At 46.9% G+C, this 25666-nt stretch overlaps 1 protein-coding gene across 1 annotated transcript in view; it reads right to left on the reverse strand.

Annotated features, from left to right (window-relative positions):
* LOC146042236 (cell adhesion molecule CEACAM1-like) overlaps positions 1-25666 on the reverse strand; it is a 74949-nt gene that overhangs the window by 36755 nt on the left and 12528 nt on the right. Inside the window, exons 2-3 of the mRNA XM_083162157.1 lie at positions 12772-13128; positions 10894-11163 (exon numbers count right to left, since the gene is read on the reverse strand). Of these exons, the coding sequence (XP_083018283.1) occupies positions 10894-11163; positions 12772-13128 (627 nt within the window). The remainder of the gene's footprint in view (positions 1-10893; positions 11164-12771; positions 13129-25666) is intronic.

The following is a 25666-nucleotide window of genomic DNA, read 5'->3' on the forward strand; positions in this document are numbered from 1 at the left end:
CGATGACGCACCAAGCCGGCCGCGCCTCCCTGCACTGGTGCCGCCTCCTGTACACGGACGATCACCGGACCCTTCCGCCTAGCTGCTCGCAGACTCCCGGTCCCGCCAGGCGAGCCACGGATCCCCGGTAATAACACTTCTTTCTTCCTACGATCCCCATGGCAGCCAGTATACTGGGATATTCCCCTTTCCAACCAATCACACAGGTGATCTTTTGCAGGGACCGCCCACTCTGGGTACATCAGCTCCCTTCTACCTCCCTTCAGTGTCATTTTCTCCTGTCTCCGGTATAGACAGATAGTGCAGGTTTTTTTTATTTATTTCAGAAAGGATACCTCGCTTGGATGGGGATAGGTCCCCCGGGGGGAAGAAGAATACGTTGGGAAGGACCTTATTTATAAGCCCTTTCCCCTCAGTATTGTGCCTGCCGTTCCTGTAAACCGCAAGTTACAGGTATTTATTGCCGGGGTATTCCTACCTTAATCCCGCCGGCAGAAGCAGCGGCTACTAATGTGAGAGGCTGCCATGTTAGTGTTGCCTGGAGGTCCGGTGCTTACCTCTGCAGGAGCTTGCACTATCACACGGCGGGGAGAACGCGGCTCTAGTTCCACGCCGCCGGCAGAAGGAGCGGAAGTGCGTCAGGCGCTTACTTCCGCCCAGCATTTCCTATGGGTGCACAAGTGAATGGCGCCCCCCGGAAACTGGGAACAGGGAAGATGGGTTCCACCTGCCGTTTTTTGTGTAAAACGCTGGAGTGTGAATGGTTAAGGCGCGGTATTTAAACCTAGCCTCTCCCCTGTGCAAAATTATCCTGTTTCACGCTGTTCCAGTGTATTGGTGTTGCAGCATGGATGCGCCTTCCCCCCAAAGACCTGATGGTGCCCCCAAGAGGTATTCCTGATTTTGTGGCACTTAGATATTATTTTGTGTTTTAGTTAGCTTGGTTTAACTTTTTATATATATATATATATATATATATATATATATATATATATATATATATCTTTTATATAGTGTGCCTTCTTCACCTCCTAAGAAGAGGACTTCCAAGAAGAGGCATGTTACCTCTCGGTGTTTGGCATGTGATAAAGAAATCTCTGCAGCAAACAAGAAATCAGTTTGTGAAGAATGTGATACCTCTCCTAAAGAGGATAAGGAGCCTAGCTCACAAGATGAATTGATACGGAATTTAATGGACTGGATGAAGAAGTCATTCATGTCCAAAGAAGATATCGCCCAGATGCAGGTGGTCAAAAGGTCAAGATCTATGGCTGGGTTGTCCTATGAGGAAGGTGAATCCTCCACAGAGGAAGAATTATATGTGGAAGGATCTGGTGCAGAGTCCGGAGAAGTGGAGGAGACCAGATCGTTCGACCTTGAGATAGTTGACGCTTTATTAAAAAATATATATAAAGCTATGGACTACAAGGAAGATGGTGCGACTACGGACAAGGATCCCTTGTTTGAGACACGAGGAAGGAAAGGTAGAGCCTTTCCAGTGCATAAAGTTGTACGAGATATTATATCAAAAGAACATTCGACTGTGGAGAAGAGGATGTCAGTGTCAGTGACAGAATCGATAAGATGTACCCATTCAGGGATGAAGAATTCCTGAGCTGGTGTCTGATTCCTAAGGTTGATGCGGCAGTAGCTGAGCTCACATCGAAGTCAACTATTCCTGTAGAAGACGCAGCGGCTTTCTGTGATTCCATGGATAAGAGAATGGAAAATTCCTTTAGGAAAATACACTCAGCCTCAGCAGTATCCCTAAAAGCTGGCGTAGCAACAGCCTCGGTGGCCAGAGTCCTCCGTTTATGGTTATCCAATCTTCACACTGATGTGGAAGAGAAAATCTCCAGACAGTATATTCTGAAAAACCTGAGTATTATGCAGAAGGCAGTAGAATACCTGTGCGAAGCCTCGCTAGACTCAGTCCTGTACTCTGCTAGATCCATGGCAGCTGGGGTCTGTGGAAGAAGAGCGCTATGGTTGAAACCATGGAGCGCGGATGCAAGCTCTAAAAATACTCTTGCCTCTCTACCCTTTCAGGGTTCATACCTGTTTGGCCCTAAACTAGATACTCTGATACAGAAACTATCAGGGGGTAAGTCTATTAGGCTGCCCCAGGATAGAAGAAACAAATTTCAGAGTTTCTCAACCAACAAGCAAAGCTATAAAGAAGCCAGAAGCTATAGGCCGGGCAAAACATTCTATCGAAGGGGCAATCCGAATACTTCCAGATTGGGATCCCGACAGTCCTTTCGAAGAGGAGGAAAAGCATGACTATGCAGAGGTGATTGGCGTAGGCGCCAGACTCCTTCTGTTTTGGAGAGAATGGGAGGAGTCCATTACAGACAAGTGGGTACTGCAAATTATTCACAAAGGCTACAGTATAGAGTTCCTAGAGGTGCCCTATCAGAACAGATATCTAAGATCAGCAATTCCAAGTCAAATATTCTCAGAGACAACCTGATGTTGAAGGTCCAACAACTTCAAGAAATAGGAGCTATAGAAAGAGTTCCTTTTGCTCAAAGAAGGAAAGGGTTCTATTCAAGACTATTTCTAGTAGAGAAAAGCTCAGGAGGATACAGAATGATATTGGATCTGAGACAGCTGAACAAATACATAAAAGTAGTGAAGTTTCGTATGGAGACTATAACTTCAATCCTCGCCGGTCTAGCAAAGAACGAATTTCTAGCATCGGTGGATCTCAAAGACGCATATTATCACATCGCTATAGAACATTGAGACAGAAAGTTCCTAAGATTTGCGCTGGGACGCAGTCACTTCCAATTTACTTGTCTACCTTTCGGGCTGAAAACTTCGCCGAGGGTGTTTACAAAAGTCCTGGCCCCTTTGCTAGCAGAATTGAGGAAGGAAGGAGTACAAATCTGGGCTTACCTGGACGATCTGTTGATAGCAGGGAGATCGTGTCAAGAGGTTCAGCAAAAAATTGCCCGAACAACCGAGTTCTTGAGTTCCCATGGGTGGATCCTGAATGTAGAGAAGAGTTGCCTCCAGCCAGTACAACAAATTCAATTTCTAGGGGTCAGGATACATACAAGAGAGTTTCATGTAGCGTTGTCTCTGGAAAGAGCGGCGAAGATCCAGGCTCTAGCAAGAGAAATGTTATCTACGAACAAGTTCTGTCTCAAGGTGGCACTGAAGCTATTAGGAATGATGGCGTCTTGTATTCACATAGTGCCCTGGGCACAGTGGCGAATGAGAGGGTTTCAGTGGCTACTACTCCCCTTCTTAAGGAAAAGATGCGACGACAGAAAGATGTTGAGTTGGTCATCAACCGGAAGGGACTCGGTTCGTTGGTGGATAGAAGACCTGCACCTGAGGGTATCGAGTCTGGAGAACCCGCAGTTTCAGGTTTTAACCACAGACGCAAGCAGCAGTGGTTGGGGAGCTCATATAGAAGACATCTCGATCCAAGGACTGTGGTCAGAGGTAGAAAAAGCAATGTCCTCCAATGCAAGAGAATTGCTAGCGGTTTGGAAGGCGATCAAGCAAGTGTACTGGAAGATCAGGAAATCTCATTTAAGAGTGATGACAGACAATGTGACAGTGGTATCGTATATCAACCACCAAGGGGGTACAAGGAACAAGAGACTCATGTTTATAGCAAGTCAAATTATGACATGGGCAGAAGAGAATCTGCTATCGATTTCAGCCGTTCATATCCCTGGGATAGAGAATATAGAGGCAGACTTCCTAAGCCGAAAGACGATGGACCCGGGCGAATGGGAGTTGAATACAGATGTCTTTCTCGAGGTGGTCAGAATCTTTGGCCAACCGGAAGTAGATGTAATGGCATCCTTCAGCAACAAGAAGGTGAAGACATTCTTTTCAAAATATTATCACCCACAAGCCTCAGTCCTAGATGCCTTTTCGGTGAAATGGGAATTCAGGCTGGGATACGTGTTTCCACCGTTTCCTCTGATAGCCAGGACTCTGAAGAAAATCAGAGAGGACCAAGTAGAAATGGTGATAATTCTTCCCTATTGGCCAAGGAGATCTTGGTTCACGTATGTACTGAGGATGTCGAAGGTTTCCCCTTGGTGCCTTCCGGCCAGAAAGGACTTATTAAAACAAGGCCCTTTGACCCATCCAAACCCCACAACGTTATGCTTGAGGGCATGGAAATTGAGCTGCAGATTTTAAGAAAATCTCATGTTACCGATTCAGTTTCAGATATGTTGGTGAAAGCGAGAAAAACGGTATCCTTTCTGCTATACTATAAAGTTTGGAAGAAATTCATCTCATGGGGTGGATATGAAGGTAACTTCTTAAAGATACCCATGGCAGAAGTGTTACAATTTCTTTATGAAGGTTTTGAGTTGGGGCTCGCACCTGCAACCTTAAGAACTCAAATCTCAGCCTTGAGTATTCTGCTGGAGCGTAGACTCTCAGAGAACAGCCTCATCATTAGGTTCTGTAATGCTATGAAAATAATTCGCCCTCTCAGGAAACCTCTAGTTACACCTTGGGACTTAAATTTAGTTCTTAAAAGTCTAGCTACCGAACCATTTGAACCTTTGGAGGAAGTACCTGGGAAATATATGACCTGGAAGGTCATTTTTCTAGTGGCCATTACATCAGCCAAACGGGTCAGTGAACTGCAGGCCTTATGGATGGAGGAACCATACCTGAAGTTTCTACCTAACAAGGTTATACTGAAGACTAATCCAGAATTCTTGCCTAAGGTAGTCTCTGAGGCTAATATCAATCAAGAGATTGTCCTACCAGCTTTTTGCCCAGATCCCAAGGATGACAAAGAGAAATCTTGGCACTCGTTGGATCTCGTGAGAGCTATTACTATCTACCTTAAACGGACGGAATCGTTTAGGAGATCCAAGAGTCTGTTCGTAATACCTGAGGGAGTCAGAAGAGGTCTTACGCCTTCTAAACAAACCTTAGCTAGGTGGATTAAAAAAAGTCATTCAATTTGCCTACAATAAAGAAGGAAAGACGGTTCCACTTGTAATTAAGGCACATTCTACGAGGGCAGTGGCAGCTTCGTGGGCTAAGAAGGCTAACGTGTCAGCGTCAGAACTGTGTCGCGCAGCTACGTGGTCTTCACTCCATACTTTCTCGAAACATTATGCTCTCAATGTGTCTTCTGCCCACTTTGGGAATTATGTGCTTGAAGAAGCCCTCTTGGGTAATTCTGTACAATAAATTGTTTAAGCAGCACTTGGTTCCCGCCCTATTTTTTGTTTGCTTGGGTAAGTCCCAGTATACTGGCTGCCATGGGGATCGTAGGAAGAAAAATGCGAATTATACTCACCGATAATTCCTTTTCTTCTGAGATATCCCATGGCAGCCATGGTTCCCTCCCTATGTATGTGTTCTTCTTGCAGGGACTTTGTTGGTCCGGAGACACTCGAATGACACTGAAGGGAGGTAGAAGGGAGCTGATGTACCCAGAGTGGGCGGTCCCTGCAAAAGATCACCTGTCTGATTGGTTGGAAAGGGGAATATCCCAGTATACTGGCTGCCATGGGATATCTCAGAAGAAAAGGAATTATCGGTGAGTATAATTCGCATTTTTATTCAGCAACGCTGTCTACTCACTGTCCGGCTGCGCAGCTCTGCTCGTTTCTTTTTCTCTTCGCTTTCTGCGCCACAGCCGTTACTCCTAGTCCCTTTTATCTACTTGTCCTCGTGGTTCTTACTCCCCACTCGCTCCATGAGCCAGCCAACTTTATTTACAAGGAGTTAACTGTCATAAATTCTCTCCCCCGCTGTACGGGGTGTGTGGACTAGTCGGGTACTATTGTTCCTGAGGTGACCAGTCCATTCTCCCCTCGGAAGGGGGCTCAGTGTTTTAACAATAAAGTCACTGTAATGTTCCCTATATATACAATACACAGATTACTCAGCCTCCCTTAATATTCTCCAAGGCTTATCAGGCATCATACAGTTCTAAACTTAAGCCGTATTTACATATGTACAATTCTATGCAAGTAGAGGCTGCCACACAGACAGCGGCAGCACCCAGTTATAAAACAGACAGCGACAGCACCCATTTATAGGGCAGACAGTGGCAGCACCCAGTTATAGGGCAGACAGCGGCAGCCCCCATTTATAGGGCAGACAGCGGCAGCACCCAGTTATAGGGCAGACAGCGGCAGCACCCAGTTATAGGGCAGACAGTGGAAGCTCCCAGTTATAGGGCAGACAGCCGCAGCACCCAGTAATACGACAGACAGCGGCAGCACCTGGTTATAGAGCAGACAGTGGCAGCGCTCAGTTATATGCAGACAGCCGCAGCACACAGTAATACGGCAGACAGCGGCAGCACCTGGTTATAGAGCAGACAGCGGCAGCGCCCAGTAATAGGACAGACAGCGGCAGCACCTGGTTATAGAGCAGACAGCGGCAGCGCCCAGTTATATGGCAGACAGCCGCAGTGCCCGGTTATACGGCAGAGAGTGGCAGCAACCAGTTATAGGGCAGAGAGCGGCAGCACCAGTTATAGGGCAGACAGAGGCAGCACCCAGTTATAGGGCAGACAGTGGCAGCACCTGGTTATAGAGCAGACAGCGGCAGCGCCCAGTTATATGGCAGACAGCCGCAGTTCCCGGTTATACGGCAGAGAGTGGCAGCAACCAGTTATAGGGCAGAGAGCGGCAGCACCAGTTATAGGGCAGACAGAGGCAGCACCCAGTTATAGAGCAGATAGAGGCAGCACCCAGTTATAGGGCAGACAGCGGCAGCCCCCATTTATAGGGCAGACAGCGGCAGCACCCAGTTATAGGGCAGACAGCGGCAGCGCCCAGTTATAGGGCAGACAGTGGAAGCTCCCAGTTATAGGGCAGACAGCCGCAGCACCCAGTAATACGACAGACAGCGGCAGCACCTGGTTATAGAGCAGACAGTGGCAGCGCTCAGTTATATGCAGACAGCCGCAGCACACAGTAATACGGCAGACAGCGGCAGCACCTGGTTATAGAGCAGACAGCGGCAGCGCCCAGTAATAGGACAGACAGCGGCAGCACCTGGTTATAGAGCAGACAGCGGCAGCGCCCAGTTATATGGCAGACAGCCGCAGTGCCCGGTTATACGGCAGAGAGTGGCAGCAACCAGTTATAGGGCAGAGAGCGGCAGCACCAGTTATAGGGCAGACAGAGGCAGCACCCAGTTACAGGGCAGACAGCGGCAGCACCCAGTTATAGGGCAGACAGTGGCAGCACCAGTTATAGGGCAGACAGAGGCAGCACCCAGTTATAGAGCAGATAGAGGCAGCACCCAGTTATAGGGCAGACAGAGGCAGCACCCAGTTATAGGGCAGACAGTGGCAGCACCTGGTTATAGAGCAGACAGCGGCAGCGCCCAGTTATATGGCAGACAGCCGCAGTTCCCGGTTATACGGCAGAGAGTGGCAGCAACCAGTTATACGGCAGACAGCAGCAGCACCAGTTATAGGGCAGACAGAGGCAGCACCCAGTTATAGGGCAGACAGCGGCAGCACCCAGTTATAGGGCAGACAGTGGCAGCACCAGTTATAGGGCAGACAGAGGCAGCACCCAGTTATAGAGCAGATAGAGGCAGCACCCAGTTATAGGGCAGACAGCGGCAGCACCCAGTTATAGGGCAGACAGCGGCAGCACCCAGTTATAGGGCAGACAGTGGAAGCTCCCAGTTATAGGGCAGACAGCGGCAGCACCCAGTTATAGGGCAGACAGCGGCAGCACCTGGTTATAGAGCAGACAGCGGCAGCACCCAGTAATACGACAGACAGCGGCAGCACCTGGTTATAGAGCAGACAGCGGCAGCGCCCAGTTATATGGCAGACAGCCGCAGTGCCCGGTTATACGGCAGAGAGTGGCAGCAACCAGTTATAGGGCAGACAGAGGCAGCACCCAGTTATAGAGCAGATAGAGGCAGCACCCAGTTATAGGGCAGACAGCGGCAGCACCCAGTTATAGGGCAGACAGCGGCAGCACCCAGTTATAGGGCAGACAGAGGCAGCGCACAGTTATATGACAGAAAGAGGCAGCACCTAGTTATAGGACAGACAGAGGCAGCGCACAGTTATAGGACAGACAGAGGCAGCGCACAGTTATAGGACAGACAGAGGCAGCGCACAGTTATAGGACAGACAGAGGCAGCACACAGTTATTGCGCAGATAGAGGCAGCACCCAGTTATAGGGCAGACAGTTACAGCACCCAGTTATAGGGCAGACAGCGGCAGCACCAGTTATAGGGCAGACAGAGGCAGCACCCAGTTATAGAGCAGATAGAGGCAGCACCCAGTTATAGGGCAGACAGTTACAGCACCCAGTTATAGGGCAGACAGCGGCAGCACCCAGTTATAGGGCAGACCAGGCACCCTGGAGTAAGACAGCAGACACAGCTAGCACCCACTGACATTACCACCCACAGGCAGACAGAGGTCTGTCCTGCGCTCTCTCCTATGCTGGAATGAGGATGGCACCAATTGGCAGGGACTTATATTGGACCCAAAACCCAGGAAAGTTCGGCTCGCATCTGAAAGAACCCATTCATTTCTGACACATACATGTAACATGCAAGTAAAAAACGGCTGACTAACAGACAGGCTGGACGGACACCTGTGAATGCAAGCATGTGCCTACCAGCTCATACAGTATGACGTAAGTGCCCAACACCAATTCACAGAAGACAAGCCAGCTGAAAAGTAAGTCCTTTCTCCTCTGTAGAATGCATCCAATAGAGCAATTTCTCTTAATTCTAATGAGTTGTCCTTTTGGAACATTTTCCTTTCATATTTTCACATGTGAACAGTTATAGTCTTAATTTCTATTTTGGTCAACAGGTTGGATATGTTTCTGTTTCCAACTTAGTACCTACTACAAAGTGTGCAATATCCAAAAATGTTATTATATTTTGTTGAATTTGAAACCAAACTCATTGGGTGAGATTTAATAGGATGAGAGATTCAGAAAGTGAGAGATTTGGGAAGAAATCTCCAGTTTTTTTAAAGCGGCAATCATTTACACTGCAAAATCAAACTGGTTTCTCGGTCTCTATGGGAGGTTACCGTTCTATTCACCCTCCCCTCATCTCTAATGGGGATAATGATCTGTGAGCGTGTGATGTTGAATTGTGCGGTAGTTGACACAGTATGCTTGGTCCGTGTCGACAACTATGTCGATAGCTGTGTAGTCTTTGATGTTGTTAGGGGGACATGATCTCATGTCTATGTGTGGATTCCGTTACTGGGGGGTTGGTGGTGGTCTGTATATTGTCCTTTGTGTGTGGATATTGTTCAAAAGAGAGAGATAAAGTTGGTAATTGTATTGGTCATTATTTGCCTATCTGTACTTATTGTGGCATGTTTAACTCGAGATGATTGATGTTAGATGCTATATAATGTTGGTCAATGTGTTTGCTGCTGTGGGAGAGATAAAGTAGCTCTGTGTCCTGGTCTGTTGCTGATCTGTGGGATGTGGTTGTATTGGGTATTGGGGATATGGGTTAATCTTTCTGGTCTGGTCTATGTGTGTGTATGGGCCACTTTAGTGGATGGCAATATTGATAATGTCAGAAAAAGAAGTCTGTCAGATGGACCTATTCTATTTTTGTGTTCGACTGATGTGCTGGTCGTCTTGTGATCAGGATTTAACCGTTTAGTGTCACATTATGGTCGCTATGTTAAAATCAATGTTCCTCCTGCTGGTTCTAGCGTTTTGAGGTTGTAAATCCATTTAAGTTCCTCTCGGTCAAGTCTTTTGCCATGGTCCCCCCTCTCCAGTTTGGTTTTACTTGTGTGATGATAGTAAAGTTTAAGGTGTGTGGGTCTTGTCCGTGTGTTGTTTTGTAGTGTGATGAGAGGCTATGTTGTTCATATCCTTTCTTTATGTTTCTGATGTGCTGATGTGCTATAGCCCACCCATTGCTTATTTGTTTTAAACTACAATGGGTGAGATGTACTAAAGGGAAAATGCGGTAAAACCCCCGTTTTACCGCATTTTCCTATGTACTATTACCCGGCCGCACCATTATCACCTTTGGGTGGCGATACCCTATAGAAGCCTATGCCTACGCAACCCCGCCGCCTCGCCGACCCCCCCTCTCCCCCTCCCTTGGGCTTACCTTCTTGCAGGTCCTCCTGGACAAAGGAAGGCAAGCCCTTTCTCCCCCTATCAACGCAGCCGGACGTCCTTCTGGCTGCAGGGGGAGGAGGAGGCGCCGGGGACAGCCTGCTTAGCTGTCCCTGGCATGTAGGCATCAGAAGCCGGCTGGGAGGTGACGGAGACCCCCCCCATGCAGACCAGAGTACAGGTATCGCGGGGGGGCTCCGTTAGCGCACCGCGATGCCAGTCGCATATGTTAGTACATATGCGCTGGCATCGCAGTGGGGGGGCGCGATGTATTTTAATACATCTCGCCCAATATGTGACAGCCTGCAGAACTCATTGTGACATTCCCAGGAATGGTGGGGTCTGAGAGGGTCCGTTATAGGAAGGAAACTGGGCGCAATGACAGGTGAGAAGGAGCCTGAAATGGTTAAGGGTCATAGGTCCAACACTATGAAGGTCGACACACATTAGGTTGGCCTCTAAATGGTTTAGGACGACACATGAACTAGGCCAACTTGTCTAAGGTCGACACCAGCATTAGGCTGACAATGTGATTTTGATGTAAGTTGACATGGACACCTCCATGCCCTAGGGTATGAAATACCGCCTGTTTTTTGGGGAAAAAATTTGAAAAACTCATCGACCTTTGGACTGTTGACCTTACCATTGCCGACCAAATGCTTGTGTTGACCTTCTGACCCTTATTGACCTTAGCCATGTCGACCTATTTTATGTGTTGACCTAAGCCCTGTTGATCTTTAGTGGTTGACCTAATGTATGTTGACCTTTATAGTCAGTAATGTCTCAAGTACTCACAGGATACGGTCACTGTGTAGGGATCGCTGATACTCTTACTGACTGGGTTCTCAGCCCTGCATCTGTATTCTCCTGTGTCTGACCGTTCAGCTCTGGAGAAGGTGACCGTCCTGTTATCTGCTGATAGGCTGGGACCAGAGGGGAGACTGAGGCTGTTCTTACGCCATAGTATCCTCTCAGCTCTCTTATTGGTGTTACACGTCAGGGAGAATGTTCCATTCTCCTTGGGCTGGGAGTTAGACGCTGTGACCGTAGGCTTACTGACCGGCTCTGTGAATGGAGGAACATAGAAGCTGTTAAGAGGTTACATATAGATATTGTTAATTATATCACTATGTAAAATTACACATAAATAAAATTAATTTGATAACTAATAATGACATTTTGCTCCTTTATATGATCATATCCCCATGGTGCTTGTACAGATCATTTCATTTACTAGAGGATCCATCATTGGAAAACAATCCTATGTGAGCCCAAGTATCATATTGCCACTAGGAAAGCATTGGGCAATTGTTGACTTCTTTATAATGCCCCATGTGTTGGGGCAGCCAGGTTACCTTTTCCGGGGACTGGTAATAGGGAACCTATTAAATAAGATGACGTGGACAATAAAAGAAAGTCACAACTACAAGTGACCCTCTGGGGTGGAAAAGGCTGTCTTGGCCTTGGCAGCCACAGTCACTATAATTTTCCAGTACCCTTTTGTTAAGTGACGAGTAGTGTGATACAGACTTTTTGTTACATATTCCACTTGTCCATCAACAAGGGTCATAGGATAGGAGTCACGGGGGCTAACGCAGGATTTGCATGGGGGGGGGGTTTCCAGAGAGGGGTGATCTCAATGGTCAGTATATAGACATCGGAATCCCTCCCGACGGTACTCCGACAGAGGGGCAATCGCAAAAAATCCCCTTGCGGGCTCTGTGGCTCACTGCACTCACAATATCTTGTTACTAATGGGAGATCAATGTGCCTCAGTCTCATTGTCCCGGGTTAAAATACACTATGATATACATATGTTTTGTTTAATTACCATTAACTAGGCATCCCTGTGACATCTGTTTTTAAATATATTGTTGTTATTTTTAGTTACCATGGTTACAGACTACATAGTGAATGACGCATCACGTAGCAGCTCGACTGACAAAAGAAATGATGATGTCATTCTGCCTGAAGGCAACCAGCTAAGTTGCCTAAGTTTGCCCCTCCTTCTCTCCATGACACGCTCACTCACTTGATCTCATCTTTCTCTTTCCCTCCCTGACATTCTCTCACTCGCACCTCTCTCAGTTGCTTATTCCCTCTTTTTCCACAAAGCCCTCTCTCTCTTCCTGACCACCCCTCTCTCCTTCGTTCACACTTCTCTCTCTTTCTCTGACTCTCTCTTGTGGCACAATGCACCAAGCAGTGGCGGTACATCCAGCCGCTCATCACATATCACATATGCACTAACATATACAATGAGCAGCACAAAGGGCAGCCCTTCCGATAAGCGCTGCCCATTGCTATCCCCGCCACTACCTGAACCTCCGGGTCCATAACTCAGGAGGCCCTCTGTGCATGCAACAGAGGTGCATGCTGGGAGAGATCCTTGTCAGATCCCTCACACAGCAGCATTACAATGCATGTTTTTTTTTTTTTACAGAATTTCTACTTTAGTACATCTGAATTTATATAATTTGTTCCGTCCCCCTAAGCACCATTGTAGTGATAATGGAGGTGTTTGGGCCTTTCAAAAATTTGTTATGGGGCCCACAAAGTTCTCTTTACACCCCTGGCTGGAGCTACCCCTGTACCCAGAGTTACAAGGATTAGGCCCAGCTCATTATCCGTTACACGGCCACCTGGGGAAGTTACACCATTGTTACTACTCACCATAGACAGTCAGGGTCACAGACGCTTGTTCTTGTGGTTTATCTGTCTTTATTACCACTATATAATTACCAGTATCAGTTATACGGAGCTCTGTGATCAGTAATGAGCCATCAGAGGAAGGTCTGATCCGAGAGACATATAGAGGCCCAGCACCTAGTGGGGAATTATCAGCAGTAAAATATCCGAGGATTTGATACCGAGCATCTGTGTTTGGTCCTTTATACCAAGCGAAAGCTACAATCGTCCCAGTGACCCCAGTAACAGCCAGGGTGACAGATTTCCGGATCGCCGGATACTGAGGGATCAGCTGAATACTGATGGTTCCACCGGTCAGATCCATCCACAGACTGAGGAGAACTGGAAGAGAAGAATCCAGACATCAATCATCAGCCAATCTGACAATGTTACTGCGGGATGTGGTGGTGACAAATACATCTGTAGGGTTCTAGTGATAGCAGGAGACCTGATGTGGGCACATAATGTAGATGAAATATGGAAATAAACACTTGGGTTATACTGTAAAGAGTAGCGCTAATGTACAAGTGATATCGATAATTTTGTCCCTTCTGTACCAGATCATTTGTAATATCATCCCCTGTGTACACCAGTGGTCGCTAACCCCTCTATTGCAAGCTACTGGTAGCTCGCAGTAGCGATCTGGGTGGCTCGACCACTGCAACCGCCCGCCCATCCCTCCATTGCCCGCCGCTGCCACTGCTTCGCCTTTTGAGGGGAGGAGAGTGAATCATGCTTCTCTCCTTCCCCTCACTGTGTATCCCTGTGACTGTGCCGTCAGCCATCAGAGCTCGCGGGCCAGCAGCCAATCAGGAGCCGGACCGCGAGCTTTGATTTGCTGACGGCCCAGTCACAGGGAAGGAGAGACGCGCAATGTGCTGTGCTCTCCTGCCCTCATATGGGAACCGGCAGTGCGTAGGAGGAGGAGACAGAGGAGACAGAGACAGACAACCAGGCCAGCCAGCAGGGGGACACCGAACTCTCCTACCCCCGATAGCAGCAGGAGAAACAATGGTGAGTTGTACTGCTGCTGGCACAGTGGGTAATATCTGGCACAGTTGGGGTATATCTGGCACATTAGGGGCATATCTGGCACAGTGGGGGCATACCTGTTTCAGGCACTGTGAGGGTATACCTGTTTCTAACACAGTGGGGGCATATCTGGTACAGTAGGGGCATACTTGGCACCGTGGGGGCATACCTGTTTCTGGCACTGTGGGGACATACCTGGCACCATGTGAGCATATGTGTTTCTGGCACTATTGGGGACATATATGTATCTGACACTATTGGGGGCATATGTGTATATGGCACTATTGGGGGCATATGTGCATTTGGCACCATTTGGGCATATGTATATCTGGCACTGCACTATTGGGGCATATGTGTATCACACCCCCATTTTCATTAGATTCACCCCATGTGGCATCACCCATTTTTTGAGACAGTGCCGCCATACTATTTATTTAGAATGACACCACAATTGGATGGGCATTGTTTATCTGGCACTGCTGGGGGGCATGTGTATATATGGCACAGCTCTCAGAGCGAAAAAAATGGGGGATGTGGCCTTGCAGGAGTACCATGATAGTAGGTCATGCCCCCAGATGTCCCTTCTCCTCTGCCTCCAGTGTTGGGAGGTATGTATGCAGATATTGGACATTGTAGTGTGTGACATATTGTGTCTGGGGCATTGCGGTATGTGGCATAATGTGTCTGGTGCATTACAGAGTGTGGCGTAATGTGTCAGGGGCATTACAGAGTGTGGTGTAATGTGTAAAGGCATTTTTCGATTATTATGCCAATTTCTTTTTTTTCTTTTTTATTAGCTCTTCAGGTGGTTTATTTTGTCTTAAGTAGCTCACGCCACAAAAAGGTTGGAGACCACTGGTCTACACTCACTGTTGTTGACAATGCGCACTCTTAAGAGGCGTTAATGACCCACAGGAAATACAACACAAATGTTCAGGGGCTGATTATTAACCAGTGGAGACAAATTCAGAAAGTCCCTGTGTAGGGATGGGATGCGGTCATTCGTCAGACTGCATTTAGGTCTACAGTCATTAGGTCGACCCCACTAGGTCGACTGGAAGGAAGGTTGACCTGACTTAAGGTCGACATGGGCCAAGGTCGACATGACTTAAGGTCGAAATTGCATAAAGGTCGACATGAGGAAGGTCGACTGCTCATAAGGTCGACGTGGGTTTTTCACTGTTTTTTGAGCCGACATGTGCCGACAGGCGGTATTTCATGCCCTACCATCCACTAGGGCGTGGTGGGAGAATAAAATAGTGTGCCGAGCGCAGCGAGGCACCGTGCCCGAAGCATTGCGAGCGAAGCGAGCGATGCGAGGGTCCAATTCTCATTGCCAACTGTGTCCATGTCGACTGTGTCGACATTCGGATCAAAAAACAGTGAAAATCCCATGTCGACCTTATGACCAGTCGACCTTCCTCATGTCGACCTTTATGCAAATTCGACCTTAAGTCATGTCGACCTTGGCCCATGTCGACCTTAAGTCTGGTCGACCTTCCTGCCAGTCGACCTAGTGGGGTCGACCTAATGACTGTAGACCTAAATGCAGTCTGACGAATGATCCCATTCCGTAGGGATTATATCTGTCTCAGCTGCTGCTCATAGTAAGTAAGTGATTGGAGAAACGTCCTATACAACCACCTTATAACTCTATGGGTGACATTCTATGGATTGAGATAAATGCGCATGTTTTTTTAGCGCACCACATCGCCGCAAATCGCACTTTTTCAAATCGCACTTTTCAGTCAAAATTCGCATATTTAATAGGATGCGTTTTGGAGGCTGAAAAGTGCGAAGTGGTGCGATTTGCGGCGAATTGGTGCGCTGTCTTTAGTCCTGAAAATGTGCGATTTTCATGTCTGAAAATTGCACGTTTGCAGGAAAGCGCAAAGTCAAAAAAAAAAAACGCGCGCGGGGTCCCCCGCCAGAGCATAACCAGCCCCGGACTCATTGTGCCGGTGCTGGTGACATAAAATCAGGGTCCCCGACAAATAGTGGTCCCCTTGATTTCATGAAACCAGCACCAGGCTCAAGGTCCGGCGCTGGTTCCCAAAATACGGGGGACAAAATGACTAGGGGTCCCCCGTATTTTAAGAACCAGCACCGGACCCAACCAGCCAGCAGGGTAATGCCACAGCCGGGGGACACTTATTATATAAGCTCCCGCGGCCAAAGCATTAACCCCCTGGCTGGTCAGCATGGGCAGGGGTCCTGGGGAAGTGGGGACCCCCCCAATGAAGGGGTCCCCCCCTCCAGGACTTACCAGCCCATGCTGATAGTACGGGGCTGTCCCCGATGCCCCTGGGCGGTGGGCATCGGGCTGATGGATTGTGTAAAAAAAAGATGAAAAACTATTGTTTTCTACTGGTGAACTATGAGTCCCAGCAAGCCTACCCCGCATGCTGGGACTTGGAGAACCACAAGTCCCAGCATGCGGGGCATTAAAGGGCCCGCTGGCACTTGTAGTTCAACAGTACAAAAAATAGATAAAGAAAACACACTGACACCCTGTAAAATAAAAGTTTAACCCCTTCCCGACATTTGACGTACATTTACGTCATGGCCGGGAGGTACTTCCCGACACATGGCATAAATGTACGTCATGAGTTTAAACTGTCACTGCGTCTCGAGACGCAGTGACAGAGGGACGATGTCTGCTGTCCCTGACAGCAGACATGTCCCTGCATGCCCAGGGGGGGCTGCGATGCCGCCCCCCCGTCGGCGATCGCTGTGATTGGCTGTTCAGTGTGAACAGCCATTCACAGCGTTTTCCTGTGTTACCAGCGAATCGGACGCTCGGTAACACAGGTGTCAATCACCGCCGGGCGTCAGGGGGCATGAGGGGGTCATCGGTGACGATGACACCTCACCCCACCCTCACCCCACCTGCCCCCAAGGCTGTGATTGGTCCGTGGGACCCACGGACCAATCACAGCCAAGGCGCGACATTTAAACTGACGGTGACTGCGCTGCAGACGCCATTCCGGTCTGGAATAGCGTGCAGAACGGTCACCGTGCCTGCCTGCCGTGAATACCGACCTGATCCTTGCTAATACTTACCTGATCCTTGCAAATACCTTACCTGATCACCTTATCACTGCTTGTAGCGTGCTGGACGCTTCCTGGATCTGACTTCCTGAGACTTCCTGCTGCTGCTGCAGTGTGATAGAGAGATAGAGAGATAGAGAGAGAGATAGAGAGAGATAGAGAGAGATAGAGAGAGATAGAGAGAGATAGTGACAGAGAGAGCTATATTTTGTGTCTGCTACCCCCCCTTTTTGGGGGTGCAGGGGTTTTCTATATATAAATAAATAAATAACTGTCAGTGCTGCTGCTGCAGTGTCATACAGTGATAGATAGTGATAGATAGTGATAGATAGTGAGAGGTAGAGAGATAGAGAGATTTGTGTCTGCTACCCCCCCTTTTTGGGGGTGCAGGGGTTTTATTTTATATATATATATAACTGTCAGTGCTGCTGCTGCAGTGTCATAGAGTGATAGATAGTGATAGATAGTGAGAGATAGAGAGATAGTGACAGAGAGTGATAGAGAGTGTATATTTTGTGTCTGCTACCCCCCCTTTTTGGGGGTGCAGGTTTTTTTTTATACATATAACTGTCAGTGCTGCTGCTGCAGTGTCCTAGAGTGATAGATAGTGAGAGATAGTGAGAGATAGAGAGATAGAGAGAGATAGTGACAGAGAGTGATAGAGAGTGTATATTTTGTGTCTGCTACCCCCCCTTTTGTGCTGATCAGTATATCTGTGCTGATCAGCAACTTTTTGGGGGCGCAGAGTTTTTTTTTTTATATATATACCTGTCAGTTGCTGCCAGTTGCACTGTCAGTTGCACCAAAGGTTGTGCACCTGCTGTCCCTCACTGGTAATCAGTGTCGCATCACTGATCACCTTTTTTTTTTTTGTGAGTGCTGTGGGGTCTTTTTTTAATTTTTTTTTTACACACACTGATTTTGTGGGTGTCCTGTGGCCACTGTGCGCCGATCAGTGACGTACATCACTGATCAGCTTTTTCGGCACAGGGTTGATCTATTTTTTTTTTTTTTTTGATCAGATTCCTGTTGCCTTTGAGCGCTGTTCAGTGGCAGACGTTACTGACCAACATCTGTGCTCAATTTTTGGCGCAGGACCTTTTTTTTTTTTTTTTAACCCCTTCAATTTTTTATTTTTAACCCCTTCATTTTTTTTTTTTTTTATTGGTATAAAGTATTTTTTTTTTTCTGCACTACATACACACTACATATCCCCCGTGTTGAAATAAAGTTTGTACCCCCCCCTACACTATACACGTGTTGAAACATTTCACTACCAGTAACACAAAAATAAAAATGGCATCCCAAATGTCCTCCCAAATGTCCTCCCAAATGTCCTCCCAAATGTCCTCCCAGTCATCCAGGAGAATGTATTCAGTGGAGGAGGCATATGCCATGCTTGCCTCTGACTCTGACACAGGCAGTGATGCAAGCGGGGAATTTGAAGGATTCGTCTTAAGCTCCTCTTCCTCCTCTGGTGATGAGGGACCCCCTCAAAGACGCCCCCGTAGATCAGCTGAGATTCCCCCCCCAATAATTGATCTAGTATGGACCCCACCACCAGACAATTTTGAGCCCCAGGTTCCTGAGTTTTTGGCCATGCCAGGAATCCAATTTGATTCCACAGGTCTCAGAGAAATTGACTTTTTCAAATTATTTTTCTCTGATGATTTTATAAATTTAATGGTGGACCAAACTAATTTATATGCCCAGCAGTTTATTGCTCAAAACCCCACGTCATCATTTGCTAGGTGGACCCCTGTAGATGCAGTAGAGATGATGACGTTTTGGGGTCTGGTGTTTCATATGGGCATAGTAAAAAAGCCAGAAATTAGGCAATATTGGAGTACAGATGTTCTGTACAGTACTCCATTTTACCGTATGGCCATGCCCCGGACTCGATTTGAGACAATTCTTAAATTTATACATTACACCGATAATGCACAGTGCCCACCCAGAGATGATCCCACCTTTGACCGGCTATTCAAAGTCAGGCCGGTCATTGATCATTTCAGTGCCAAATTTGAAGAGGTGTACATCCCTGAAAAATTTATTTGTATCGACGAGTCCCTTATACATTTTAAAGGAAGGGTTAAATTCCGCCAGTACCTTCCCAGTAAGAGGGCAAGGTATGGCATAAAAATGTATAAACTGTGTGAAAGCACCTCAGGGTACACCCACAGGTTTAGGGTTTATGAAGGGAAGGATTCAAGAATTCAACCGCCAGAATGCCCCCCCTCCCTCGTAGGTGTTAGTGGGAAAATTGTCTGGGATTTAGTGCACCCCTTCCTGGATAAAGGTTATCACCTCTATGTGGATAACTTTTACACTAGCATCCCCCTGTTTAAGGCCCTTGGTTCAAGAGGTACAGCAGCTTGCGGTACTGTGCGCAAGAACCAAAGAGGCCTCCCAAAAACGCACATTGCCCAAGTAATGAGAAGGGGTGAAAGCAGGGGAATATGCAACGAAAATATGTTGTTGGTCAAATATAAGGACAAGAGGGATGTCCTTATACTGACAACAATTCATGGAGACAGTACCACCTCCATCCCTGTACGAGGTACCAGTACCCACACCTCAAAACCTAATTGTATCCTGGATTACAATAGGTACATGGGCGGAGTGGATCTTTCAGATCAGGTACTGAAGCCGTACAGTGCCCTGCGGAAAACAAAAATCTGGTACAAGAAGGTGGCCGTGTATATCATCCAGATGGCACTGTATAACGCTTACGTGCTATTCCGTTCTACCGGCCAGAGGGGGACATTTATGCACTTTCAAGAGGAAGTCATAAAGGGCCTAATATTTGGGAACCAGCAGGCAGAGGGCCCCAGTACTTCTAGTACTGGCCCCCGTATTGTACCAGGGCAGCATTTTCCTGATGAAATCCCCTCCACTGGAAAAAAGGGCAGGACACAAAAAAGGTGCAAAGTTTGCTATAAAAAGGGAATAAGAAAGCAAACTATTTTCCAGTGTGACACTTGCCCCGACAAACCCGGCCTATGTATAAAGGAGTGTTTTAAAATATACCACACATCTATGGAATATTAGGTTCATAATTTCACCGTGCTTCGGGGGTCTTGCTAATGCCACATAGCACCCACCATTCATTCCACCAGAATCTGAGCCGCAAAATCCAAAAATCACTCCTTCCCTTCTGAGTCCTGCCATGCACCCAACTGGTATTTTTTGGTCACATGTGAGGCATTGCCGTACTCGGGAGAAATTGGGGCACAGATTTTGGGGTACTTTGTCTCCTTCATTCCTTGTGAAAATGAAAAATTTTGAGCCAGAACTGCATTTTTGTGTAAAAAAATGTAATTTTTCATGTTCACTGCCCAGTTTTATCAAAATTGGTGAAACCCCTGGGGGTTTGAAATGTACACTATACCCCTAGATGAATTCCCTGAGGGGTGTAGTTTGCAAAATGGGGTCACTTGTGGGGGGGTTCCACTGTATTGGTGCTTTGGGGGTCTTGCTAATGCGACATAGCACCCACCATCATTCCACCAGAATTTCTGCTGCAAAATCCAAATATCACTCCTTCCCTTCTGAGTCCTGCCACTTTTTGGTCACACATGAGGCATTGCCGTACTCGGGAGAAATTGGGGCACAGATTTTGGGGTGCTTTGTCTCCTTCATTCCTTCTGAAAATGAAAAATTTTGAGCCAGAACTGCATTTTTGTGTAAAAAAATGTAATTTTTCATTTTCACTGCCCACTTGTATCAAAATTGGTGAAACCCCTGGGGGTTTGAAATGTACACTATACCCCAAGATGAATTCCCTGAGGGGTGTAGTTTGCAAAATGGGGTGACTTGTGGGGGGGTTCCACTGTATTGGTGCAACATAGCACCCACCATTCATTCCACCAGAATCTGTGCTGCAAAATCCAAAAATCACTCCTTCCCTTCTGAGTCCTGCCATGCACCCAACTGGTATTTTTTGGTCACATGTGAGGCATTGCCGTACTCGGGAGAAATTGGGGCACAGATTTTGGGGTGCTTTTTCTCCTTCATACCTTCTGAAAATGAAAAATTTTGAGCCAGAACTGCATTTTTGTGTAAAAAATGTAATTTTTCATTTTCACTGCCCACTTGTATCAAAATTGGTGAAACCCCTGGGGGTTTTAAATGTACACTATACCCCTAGATGAATTCCCTGAGGGGTGTAGTTTGCAAAATGGGGTCACTTGTGGGGGGGTTCCACTGTATTGGTGCTTGGGGGGTCTTGCTAATGCGACATAGCACCCACCAAAATTCCACCAGAATCTGAGCTGCAAAATCCAAAAATCACTCCTTCCCTTCTGAGTCCTGCCATGCGCCCAAATGGTATTTTTTGGTCACATGTGAGGCATTGCCGTACTCGGGAGAAATTGGGGCACAGATTTTGGGGTGCTTTTTCTCCTTCATACCTTCTGAAAATGAAAAATTTTGAGCCAGAACTGCATTTTTGTGTAAAAAATGTAATTTTTCATGTTCACTGCCCACTTGTATCAAAATTGGTGAAACCCCTGGGGGTTTGAAATGTACACTATACCCCTAGATGAATTCCCTGAGGGGTGTAGTTTGCAAAATGGGGTCACTTGTGGGGGGGTTCCACTGTATTGGTGCTTGGGGGGTCTTGCTAATGCGACATAGCACCCACCAAAATTCCACCAGAATCTGAGCTGCAAAATCCAAAAATCACTCCTTCCCTTCTGAGTCCTGCCATGCACCCAAATGGTATTTTTTGGTCACATGTGAGGCATTGCCGTACTCGGGAGAAATTGGGGCACAGATTTTGGGGTGCTTTGTCTCCTTCATACCTTCTGAAAATGAAAAATTTTGAGCCAGAACTGCATTTTTGTGTAAAAAAATGTAATTTTTCATTTTCACTGCCCACTTGTATCAAAATTGGTGAAACCCCTGGGGGTTTGAAATGTACACTATACCCCTAGATGAATTCCCTGAGGGGTGTACTTTGCAAAATGGGGTGACTTGTGGGGGGGTTCCACTGTATTGGTGCAACATCGCACCCACCATTCATTCCACCAAAATCTGTGCTGCAAAATCCAAAAATCACTCCTTCCGTTCTGAGTCCTGCCATGCACCCAACTGGTATTTTTTGGTCACATGTGAGGCATTTCCGTACTCGGGAGAAATTGGGGCACAGATTTTGGGGTGCTTTTTCTCCTTCATACCTTCTGAAAATGAAAAATTTTGAGCCAGAACTGCATTTTTGTGTAAAAAAATGTAATTTTTCATTTTCACTGCCCACTTGTATCAAAATTGGTGAAACCCCTGGGGGTTTGAAATGTACACTATACCCCTAGATGAATTCCCTGAGGGGTGTAGTTTTCAAAATGGGGTGACTTGTGGGGGGGTTCCACTGTATTGGTGCTTGGGGGGTCTTGCTAATGCGACATAGCACCCACCAAAATTCCACCAGAATCTGAGCTGCAAAATCCAAAAATCACTCCTTCCGTTCTGAGTCCTGCCATGCACCCAACTGGTATTTTTTGGTCACATGTGAGGCATTGCCGTACTCGGGAGAAATTGGGGCACAGATTTTGGGGTGCTTTTTCTCCTTCATACCTTCTGAAAATGAAAAATTTCGAGCCAGAACTGCATTTTTGTGTAAAAAATGTAATTTTTCATTTTCACTGCCCACTTGTATCAAAATTGGTGAAACCCCTGGGGGTTTGAAATGTACACTATACCCCTAGATGAATTCCCTGAGGGGTGTAGTTTTCAAAATGGGGTGACTTGTGGGGGGGTTCCACTGTATTGGTGCTTGGGGGGTCTTGCTAATGCGACATAGCACCCACCAAAATTCCACCAGAATCTGAGCCGCAAAATCCAAAAATCACTCCTTCCGTTCTGAGTCCTGCCATGCACCCAACTGGTATTTTTGGGGCACATGTGAGGCATTTCCGTACTCGGGAGAAATTGGGGCACATATTTTGGGGTGCTTTTTCTCCTTCATACCTTCTGAAAATGAAAAATTTTGAGCCAGAACTGCATTTTTGTGTAAAAAAATGTAATTTTTCATTTTCACTGCCCACTTGTATCAAAATTGGTGAAACCCCTGGGGGTTTGAAATGTACACTATACCCCTAGATGAATTCCCTGAGGGGTGTACTTTGCAAAATGGGGTGACTTGTGGGGGGGTTCCACTGTATTGGTGCAACATAGCACCCACCATTCATTCCACCAGAATCTGTGCTGCAAAATCCAAAAATCACTCCTTCCCTTCTGAGTCCTGCCATGCACCCAACTGGTATTTTTTGGTCACATGTGAGGCATTGCCGTACTCGGGAGAAATTGGGGCACAGATTTTGGGGTGCTTTTTCTCCTTCATACCTTCTGAAAATGAAAAATTTTGAGCCAGAACTGCATTTTTGTGTAAAAAAATGTAATTTTTCATTTTCACTGCCCACTTGTATCAAAATTGGTGAAACCCCTGGGGGTTTGAAATGTACACTATACCCCTAGATGAATTCCCTGAGGGGTGTACTTTGCAAAATGGGGTCACTTGTGGGGGGGTTCCACTGTATTGGTGCTTGGGGGGTCTTGCTAATGCGACATAGCACCCACCAAAATTCCACCAGAATCTGAGCTGCAAAATCCAAAAATCACTCCTTCCCTTCTGAGTCCTGCCATGCACCCAACTGGTATTTTTTGGTCACATGTGAGGCATTGCCGTACTCGGGAGAAATTGGGGCACAGATTTTGGGGTGCTTTGTCTCCTTCATACCTTCTGAAAATGACAAATTTGGAGCCAGAACTGTATTTTTGTGTAAAAAAAATAATTTTTCATTTTCACTGCCCAGTTGTACCACAATTGGTGAAACCCCTGGGGGTTTGAAATGTACACTATACCCCTAGATGAATTCCCTGAGGGGTGTAGTTTGCAAAATGGGGTCACTTGTGGGGGGGTTCCTAACTTTTAGCATTTTATGGTGCCTAGAAACCTACATGGTGCCTAAAAAATAATCTCATAAAAAGGAGGCTCCAAAATCAAGTAGGTGCTCCTTCTATTATGAAGCCTGTGGTTTGGTCACCGTGCACACTAGGGCCACATGTAGGATATTTATGAAAACAAAAGAATTGGGGGAATCAATTTTCAGTCACATTTCTCTAGTAAAATGTACTGTGTTCCTTAGAAAAATGTATTAAAATTGCAAATCTGCAAAAAAAAAGAAATTTTGAAATTTCACCTACACTTTGTTTTAATTCCTGTGAAACACCTAAAGGGTTAACAAACTTCCAAAATGCTGTTTTGAATACTGTGAGGGGTGCAGTTTTTGAAATGGTATCATTTATGGGGGTGTCTCACATACAAGTCCCTCAAAGTCACATCAGAACTAAACTGGTCCCTAAAAAAATCAGTGTTTGAAATTTTCTTGAAAATTTGAGAATTTGCTATTCATATTGTAAGCCTCCTAGTGTCCCAAAAAATTAAAAGGAAGTTGAAATAATGATGTCAACATAAAGTAGACATATGGTCTATGTTAGTTATTCACTATTTTGAGTGGTAAGATTATTTGTCTCACAAGCAGAAAATTTAACATTTTGCAAATCGCTAAATTTTCCATTTTTTCACGATATTTTGGTATTTTTCACAAAAAAACACAGACTGTATCGACCCAAATTTACCACTAATTTGAAGTACAATGTGTCACGAAAAAACAATCTCAAAATCACTGGGATAAGTAAAAGCAAAAAAAAGTTATCCCCACTTAAGTGAGACATGTCAGATTTGAAAAAAAGGGCTCTGTCAGGAACGCAAAAACTGGCTCTGTCAGGAAGGGGTTAATACACACATAACACACACACACAGATACTTACCTACCTAGAGCCCGTAGGTCGGTCCATGGATCCTGGGTCCAGGCTCCGGGGCTCCGGGGCAGAAGAGTCCGGTTCCGGGGGCCTTGGTCCTGGTTCCGGGGCTGGTCCTGGGGTTCCGGGGCTCCTGGAGGATGCCGAGGTCGTCGCCGGGGACCAGGTGAGTAGGATTTCCTTCCTTAGGTACCCCTGGGGACTACCTCGGATCCCGGACCCCGGATTCTTCAGGCCAGGAGCCCCGGAACCCCAGGACCAGCCCCGGAACCAGGACCAAGGCCCCGGAACCGGACTCTTCTGCCCTGGAGCCCCGGAGCCCGGACCCAGGATCCAGGGACCGACCGACGGGCTCAAGGTAGGTAAGTATCAGTGTGTGTGTGTTATGTGTGTATTAAACTTTTATTTTACAGGGTGTCAGTGTATTTTCTTTAACTATTTTTTGTACTGTTGAACTACAAGTGCCAGCGGGCCCTTTAATGCCCCGCATGCTGGGACTTGTGGTTCTCCAAGTCCCAGCATGCGGGGTAGGCTTGCTGGGACTCATAGTTCGCCAGTGGAAAACAATAGTTTTTCATCTTTTTTTTACACAATCCATCAGCCCGATGCCCACCGCCCAGGGGCATCGGGGACAGCCCCGGACTGTCAGCATGGGCTGGTAAGTCCTGGAGGGGGGGGACCCCTTCATTGGGGGGGTCCCAACTTCCCCAGGACCCCTGCCCATGCTGACCAGCCAGGGGGTTAATGCTTTGTCCACGGGAGCTTATATAATAAGTGTCCCCCGGCTGTGGCATTACCCTGCTGGCTGGTTGGGTCCGGTGCTGGTTCTTAAAATACGGGGGACCCCAAGTCATTTTGTCCCCCGCATTTTGGGAACCAGCGCCGGACCTTGAGCCTGGTGCTGGTTTCATGAAATCAAGGGGACCCCTATTTGTCGGGGACCCTGATTTTATGTCACCAGCACCGGCTCAATGAG

Source organism: Crinia signifera, chromosome 19 (genome assembly GCF_055691185.1).
Source record: "Crinia signifera chromosome 19, ASM5569118v1, whole genome shotgun sequence".
Taxonomy (NCBI): Eukaryota; Metazoa; Chordata; class Amphibia; order Anura; family Myobatrachidae; genus Crinia; species Crinia signifera.